General features: G+C 42.2%; 1 protein-coding gene across 1 annotated transcript in view; it reads left to right on the plus strand.

Moving 5' to 3' along the window:
* LOC126252239 (uncharacterized) overlaps positions 1 to 8,134 on the plus strand; it is a 56,526-nt gene extending 48,392 nt beyond the window's left edge. Inside the window, exon 3 of the mRNA XM_049953112.1 lies at positions 7,865 to 8,134. Coding sequence (XP_049809069.1) covers positions 7,865 to 8,134 — 270 coding nt within the window. The remainder of the gene's footprint in view (positions 1 to 7,864) is intronic.
* Positions 8,135 to 8,636: the final 502 nt, after the last annotated feature.

Below are 8,636 nucleotides of genomic sequence, written 5' to 3' on the forward strand. Positions count from 1 at the left end.
AAAGAAATGTTATGTAATAATGCCAATGAGTCCAGTTTAATTAGTGTGATTTGACTATGGCAGGTGCTAAACACGTAATGTAAGAAGTAAACATTGTGATCGAAGTTTTTAAATTAGATGCCATCTGATCTATAGTATGTCATTGTCGTGGTGACAGTTATAATGAAGTGCTGTGTATGGTTGTTCGGAATCTGGTGTTAGTGAAAGAGGCCACTAGCACCTAAGTTTCTAACACTTGGGCTGCCCAATTCTCCCAGCTTGTATATTCTCGGCACACATTTAATTTTCGTGTAAGCACAGATTCCTAACTAGCGAATTCTTTATTGTATATAGTGGACCATTCAGAGTGAGGCGGATTGTACATGAAAATGCTGTACTGATTGATACGATCAAGGGAAAACAATCTCGTGGGCTTCATCACATTTCTAACATCAAATTATGGAAAAGTTAAGGATAGATCTAAAGTAGGCAATTTATGGTAGTCAGTGTATTTATTTGTGGTGTGTAACGTTGTGCAGGGTCAAATCGAACATAAGAATTTTCAGGCGGGATGTCAGGAAGTATGACAGAACAGACTGGTCGAATGAGTCATGAACAGGAGTCGACAGAGTGGTGTATGTACGTATTTTTGTCGTATGAATAAGGATCAAGCAGAAACGACGTGATGATTAATGAGTGAATAAAGATAGTAGATAGAGAAGCGACGTGATAAATAGTAGTGGATAAAGGTGGTATATGAGGAGAAGCGACGTGAAGCAAGGGGATTAATAAAGAGAGATTCGACGTGATGAAACAGTGGTAAATAAAGGTGAGTAGAATTGAATAATGTGGAGATGTCTTAGATGTATGTTACAGAGAGGCCTGTGTATGCTGCAATAGAGATTGATGCCAATGATGAAGGAAGACCAGGAAATGATGGAGTAATGGACGGACGGAGAGCCGAAATACGAATGAAGAGATGAGGACAACTGCACAATGTGAAAGGACGTAAAGGGAGTATGAGACCCAGATGGTGAACGTTGTGAAATACTGACGTAAGATGTAATATAAGTGTGGATCTAATTCTTACCATAAAATATGCTATTTGGCAAAAATAATATTTTTTGTTGTTGTTGAAGCCTGGTACCAGTATAACTAATCAAAACGGTACCAATAATGTGTACAGTTATTTTGCAAGTTGATTAATTTGTGTATTTTTGTTCTTAGATGAAATGTCGCGATTCTAAGTTGATATTTAGCATAAAGTGAATGCAGAGATAAGCCGATGGAGAGAGGTGCCAGAGTGAAAGGACGAATTCGGAGACTGGAAAGCTATCTCCGAAGCAGCTTCATGTGTTATGTGGTTGAGTATAAGGGAGCAAAGGTATGGTATGTTGTAGTGAGTGTGGTGGTGTTAAGGATAGCTGACTTCTAGACCTATTCTGTTAGTGTATCAATGGATTGAATGAGAGGGAAAATGTGATGTCTGGTGAGTGAGAGTCGTAGAGTAGTGTGATCAATGCACACACTCCTGTAAAGGGGATGCTACCGATCCATAACTAAAACATTATTGTGTTTTATTGTTTGTTGGGATGAACCTCGATGTCAGGTCAGGATCTGTCATACGTGTCCTAGAAACGTTGCTATATATAATGAAATGTAAAATATGTGAAGAGATACTGATTTCAGTCTGTCACAAGCACAAGGGTGCATTATATGTTGTAGATTTAGAGTCACCAGTTCCTAAAATGTTTATTGTGTTAGGATGTTAAAGTAGTTTAATATTTAATAAACTGTGGTAGGTAATTGAGAGTTGTGTAGATTATTTTCTCATCTTTTTGTTAGAACACTTTCAAGGGGTTTCAATTTCAGTCTGTCACAAGCACAAAGGTTCATTGTATATTGTAGCTTGAGAATCAACAGTTTCTAATATTTTCACTGTGATAGGATGTTAGAGTAGTTTACTATTTTGTATTGTAATTATGAGTTGTATAGATTGTTTCTTATTCATTTTGTTCTTTATTTTTTTACACTTTCATGTTTTGTATGAGGGACGACAGGTACAATGAATAGCACGAGTGTGGGCTGTCTATAGAAAAGAGATAAATGTTGATGTTGTATGTGTAGAAAACTAGGGTGTATAATTTTAATGTAAGAATTTCCTTTTGTCTGTAATGTTGCGAGATGCACGGAAGATCTGGCTAATTGGGTGTCGTAACGCCCATACCGCTAACGGGCCGAGCTGACGTCGCCACGGCGACAGGCGACACAGCCGCGGCACTCCTCACTCCACTGTCTGACGAGGTACACTCCACGCGCCCGCTACAGCAGGTCAACGGCCTGGGGCGACACGCACGTATCACTGGCCATTCATGAGTTCCGCCACCCTTACGACTGGGGAAGGTATCCCGCAGAGGCAACAGCGGGTGGTTTCTTCTGCTCAACGGCGCGCGCAGCGGCGCTACTGCTGAATGGACGAGGCGCGGCAGAGCCCGGCGAGCATATTTTTTTACCTGCAGCTATTAACTTGTACTGGACTGTGGAGCCGTGAAACAAGATGACTGCGACTTTCCATAATGTGGAAAGTGAAGGACTGGTGTTTCCACGTTGTGAGTGGTGGAAAAGATTTTGTCTTTAGCAAACAGGACAATCGTTTTGTTTTGTCTTGACCACTGAACGGTGGGATCCATAAACTTTTGGCAGTGACTTGTTAAGTGTGCTTTGTGAATTGCATGTGGGACACTTGGTATACTTAGAGGACAGTTGTCGTATGCTGAACAATTATTATATGAAGGCAAGAAACTAGAGTGGGACATTGACATTTGCGTCTGTAGTAGGAGACATTTCTTGAACTGGCGCGGGAATAAGTGCTGTTTGTTGAAACTTACGACTTTTAATTACACCTTGAACTGAAAGGACAGCACCGTGGGTAATAGTAGTTGTAGGACCATTTTTTTTGGACGAACAGATTCGTGTGGATGGTACTCTGAGAGTGACTATGACATTTGTGTTTAATGAGAGATACAGTTTACTGTTCAGTGCGTGTTCAAAATGCCGAATTGAGTGACTCAAAGACTTTCGTCCGGGTAACCATGGGAGAGCTTTGACACCGAGACAGTGGTTCTAGGAAAACTATCAGCAACTTTTTGACCCCAAGAAAATCACAGAATGAAATGTTTCCGTGTGACTCACAAGATAGGGAATAATGTATTTGCAATTGTGTAAATGTTTTTTTTATATGTTTCATTCCTGAAGGGACAGCAAGCGTAATTGTATTTTATTAATATTTGTGTTTAGAATAGTTAGTATTTGTTTTTTGTCTGTTCTGGGTTATCAAGTTCACGTAGCATGTTTATTAGAATATTTGGCACAATGATGCTCTAATTATAAGCCAGTGGCGTAATACTAACGTAGCGGTTCATGTAGCATTGATCAGTAAGATTGTCACATGGGGACAAGAGTTTGCATTGCACAACAAATATCGGAATTAACTGATGTATTTTGATGTCGTGGACAGTAATAATCTTGTTGGTGTTTTGACTGAAGCCACTTATTTTTATTATCACAGTGGTGATATTTCATATTAAAGTGTAACGAAGGCTAGTCGAAATGCAAGTTCTTGTCGTCTATATGTGTGACAACAGAGAAATGAACAGTAGAGTAAGATAAGAGAGCTACTGGTGGATTCAAGCACTTATAGCTAAACTATTTACTGCGTGTATTGATCAAAGTTGATGGACTGACTAGCTCAGCAGCAGGTATTTGTACTGATGGACAAGGATAAGGTTAAACTCACTGTCGAGTAGCTGTGGCAATTGTTTAGGTGATGATAGTTAATGAGGTATGACATGATGTCTTAGACGAACTATATTACGTAACCAGTATGTAACTTGTGGTATATTTCATTGTTTTTCTTCTCAGTTTTTATTTCTCTGTAGGTTTGAGGTATATTTTAGAGTAATGGTATGGAGCCTGACATTCTATGTGTAACTAGTGGCCGGCCGCGGTGGTCTCGCGGTTCTAGGCGCGCAGTCCGGAACCGTGCGACTGCTACGGTCGCAGGTTCGAATCCTGCCTCGGGCATGGATGTGTGTGATGTCCTTAGGTTAGTTAGGTTTAATTAGCTCTAAGTTCTAGGGGACTAATGACCACAGCAGTTGAGTCCCATAGTGCTCAGAGCCATTTTTGTAACTAGTGTACGAATTTTTTTTCTTTTGTTGATTTTGTTTTGTATTTAGACTTTGCTGTGTAAGGGTTTTTACAGCGCAATTTATGAATGTCAGATTACTTGCTCTGTGTTTGGACGGTGAGCTGTTTAAAATTTCATGAGTACAATTAGTACTTTTTTTATTTGTTGTAGAATTATTGAAATTTGCATTACTCATAAAAATAACGAAGATCCCAGTAACTAAAGCAAATTTTTATCTCAATATTACTTTTTCATTGCTATGATGTGATGTTTTATTTGTCATGTGGACTGTTATATATTTGTATGTGTACGTTACTCCGGATTGTGGAGAGTACAATAATGCAACAATTGTCAATAATTTGGTCGTCTATTTGAGGTCACCAGGGGCTAAGGTCTCCTCCTGGTTATTTTGATGAATTGCTACGTTTGTTTTAATACAGTTTTCTTAAAAAAAAAATGTTCGGAACTACCCTCGCATTGCAAGGATAGTACCGTGCCATTTTTTTCTGCATGGGTAGCCGGTGGTGAAAGGGTACAGTACCGCCCAACATTGAAAATAGGTACGAAATTCTTGTCAGAACAACACATTTTTTGTGTAAAAGTAACTCAATTTCAATTAATACAGCGAAGCCAGATACCAGTGTGGGAAAGAATGACAATTTATTTATTTAATTGATCACATGTGCACTCCCACAAAATAAATCCCTACATCCAGTTTGGTGAGATCTGTGTGGTGTAAATGAATGAATGTATGGTCGTCTGCTAACCACAGATAGTGAATCGGAATGATCATCTTTGAGTCGATCCTTTGGCTACCTTTGGTGAGACCAAAGAGATGGAAGTTACCAGAGCTTTTGAGCGTCTGAAATGGGGCTGACCAATAAGGTAGCAAGGTGCTTCTCCCACTTCGACAGAGGTGCGAGAGAACCGGAATACGGCCATGTTTTCGGCACTCTGGCGCTGAACCTTCTGCTGTGAAGACCTGTTTTTTGTTGTGCTCCGTAATGAAAGTGTGGAGGCATGGTATGGATGTGGAATATTTAAGAGTAGTTAGAACTAATCATTTCTCTTTCCTAGGAACTTTTGTGGGGAAAATTACAAAGTGAGGCAGGTAATTTTAAGGGGATTGTAGTAAACCAACGGTCACAATGAGACCACGTGTAGTTATAAGTTGAGATACTAGCGGGTGTACAATAAGCTGAAATATTTAAGAATTAATAGCGTGTGTACAATAAGCTGAAATATTTAAGAAATAGCGTGTGTATCATAAGTTGAAGTATTTAAGAAATATCATTCCGTGTGACGCTAAATTTAAACTCTGAGAGAGAATCAAGGTGAGTCGGCCGTTTTTCCAGCAACGCCACTTGGCTTGCATTGCACGGGAAGACGTGCGTTTATCTCCAGAGTTCACAGTAGGAAAGTAAAATTACAAAGTGGGGCAGTGTCGTGTGAAACTGGGATGGATATTGATTGAAGTGGGAAAGCGGAAAGTGATGAAGTTGTAACCGTTCGTTGTGTAATATTTCATATTGTTGTGTTGTGTATGTCTTGTAATTTGGGTATGTGTGTTTTGCATGGGAGTAGCAAGGTAGTTTCGAAAGATTTGTGGGTTATGCTTGTTCCTTCTGTATCGCTCGATCTGGAGGAAAGTTTCGTGAGGATGAATGTGAGAGGCGAAGTGTGAGGTATAATAAAAGATCCACCATCCGATCCAGGGAGTGCACTGTTGGGGCAAATAGATTACGAGACCATAGTATAGAGATTCACTAACGTAAAGCCATGCCCACTGGGCGGAATTTCTCTTGTAATTTTGTTGTAGGTTGTAGAATTTGTGTGTTTAGGAATAAATCAAATAGTGAATAGAAAGAGATTGGTGGCCTTTTTCATTAAATTGTATGTTATCATAATGTCCCGAATTTATATAAAAGCCGTTAAATCAAAGACAAAAAGTAAGTGTGGTATTGCCAGTGCGTAGTGTGCAGTCAGAGTTCTATAAATCACTGATAGTCAGATGCGTGTTTCCGTTGCGTATTATTCATGCAGGAGGATAATTTGTAACTAAATAGTAAGATACGAGAATTCATGTTGCTCAATAAATTAAGGAAGAATCCACTCACTTGGCAAACCACCCATCTTGCAGGCCTGACTGCTTGATGCCACAGTATGAGAAAGGCAAGTGGGTGCCTCTCACTTTCTTCTCCATGGATTTTAATACCTACACCGAATTTTTCTTTTGTTTCCTTCACTGCTTGCTCAATATACAGATTGAATAACAACGGGGAGAGGCTACAACCCTGTCTCACTCCCTTCCCAACCACTGCTTCCCTTTCATGCCCCTCGACTCTTATAACTGCCATCTGGTTTCTGTACAAATTGTAAATAGCCTTTTGCTCCCAATATTTTACCCCTGCCACCTTCAGAATTTGAAAGAAAGTATTCCAATCAACGTTGTCAAAGACTTTCTCTAAGTCTACAAATGATAGAAACGTAGGTTTGCCTTTCCTTAATCTTTCTTCTAAGATAAGTAGTAAGGTTAGTATTGCCTCACGTGTTCCAACATATCTACGGAATCCAAACTGATCTTCCCCGAGGTCGGCTTCTACCAGTTTTTGCATTCGTCTGTAAAGAATTCGCGTTAGAATTTTGCAGCTGTGACTTATTAAACTGTTAGTTCGGTAGTTTTCACATCTTCAACACCTACTTTCTTTGGGATTGGAAATATTATATTCTTCTTGAAGTCTGAGGGTATTTCGCCTGTCTCATACATCTTGCTCACCAGATGGTAGTTTTGTCAGGACTGGCTCTCCCAAGGCCGTCAATAGTTCCAATGGAATGTTGTCCACTCCCGGGGCCTTGTTTCGACTCAGATCTTTCACTGCTCTGTTAAATTCTTCACGCAGTATCGTATCTCTCATTTCATCTTCATCTACATCCTCTTCCATTTCTATAATATTGTCCTCAAGTACATCACCCGTGTATCGACCCTCTATATACTCCTCCCACCTTTCTGCTTTCCCTGTTTTGCTTAGAACCGGGTTTCCATCTGATCTCTTGATATTCATGCAAGTGGCTCTCTTTTCTCCAAAGGTCTCTTTAATTTTCCTGTAGGCAGTACCTGCCTTACCCTAGTGAACTAAATAATAATAAATTACAATTCTGAAATGAATCCGAGCGCAACTCCCTTGGCCTTTTCCACAATCCTAATTTCTTGTTAGCCCTGCGTGTTTTAGCAGGAGTTTCACAAGGTTTTAATAGAAGTCAGTAAGTTATACTTGATTCTGTGGAGGTTTGAGTGTGATGTTTTAGTGTGGCTTATTCCTTATTAACACGTTTCCGTTTATTGTTGGAGATTATCAGCGGAAGTGGGTAGGAACCAGCTGAAGGTAGCGTAGCAAGTGTTCGCTGTGTATGCAATCTATCATTTGGACAATTTATTATGGCTCTGAGCACTGTGCGACTTAACATCTGAGGTCATCAGTCCCCTAGAACTTAGAGCTACTTGTTTAACCTAAGGACATCACACACATCCATGCCCAAGGCAGGATTCGAACCTGCGACCGTAGCGGTCGCTCGGTTGCAGACTGCAGCGCCTAGAACCGCACGGTCACTCCGGCCGGCTGACAATTTATTAACTCCTCTCAAAATGACGGCAGACAAGGCGTTCTTGGGAGGATTGGTAACACGATGTGTTATAAGGTAACAGGACAGGTTTGCGTCCTGGAAGTGGGTGGGGAAGCAGCAGAGACGGGTGCGGACCTCTCCGCCGGCACGTGTCTGAACCTGCGCTGCCACTTACTGCGCCGTTCCAGCCCAGACCGGGGGTCGATGCGAGCGTCACCGGCGGCGTTCCGGAAGCAGATGCCTGCAGTTAGCGCGGTTTCTGCCGCCCCACGCCACCCAGCGCCGCCCCCACCTTCCACCCCCGCCTTCCCCGGCCTGAGTGCGGCCTGCCGCCGGCGGAAATGAAAGCGGCCCGTCTAGGCGACGCTAATTGGCGTCGGCTCTCCGGGGTGCGCGTGAATTTTTCACCAGGACTTTGTCACTCCGGGGCCGGGCGGCCGTTGCTCTCGCCTCGCGGCGCCACTTAACCGCCAATCCTCTGCGCACGGCTTTCTTCTCTGCTCCCCGGCGCCCCTTCTCAGCCACCCCTTACCCCGCCACATACACACATACTCTCTCACCACTCTTTCATTTTTCCTCGCGTTTCCTTTTTTTCCCCCACTTTTTTTCATTCTCCCCGCCCTGTTGTTGCGGGCGTCGGGTCTTTTTTAAACGCCTGCCCCCGCCGCCGCCGGCGTCTGAATGTTGCAGTGCCTGTCGCGGATCCCGGCGCCCTTTCGCGGTGCTATTATTAACCCATCCGGCAGCCGTCCCCCTGCGACTTGGCCGCTCTGATTGAGACCTGCCGCCAATATATTTAGCAGCGCCGCCGAGGAACGGACTGCCCGGACATTATTCATAGGCCGTT

This window comes from Schistocerca nitens, chromosome 4 (genome assembly GCF_023898315.1).
Source record: "Schistocerca nitens isolate TAMUIC-IGC-003100 chromosome 4, iqSchNite1.1, whole genome shotgun sequence".
Lineage (NCBI taxonomy): Eukaryota > Metazoa > Arthropoda > Insecta > Orthoptera > Acrididae > Schistocerca > Schistocerca nitens.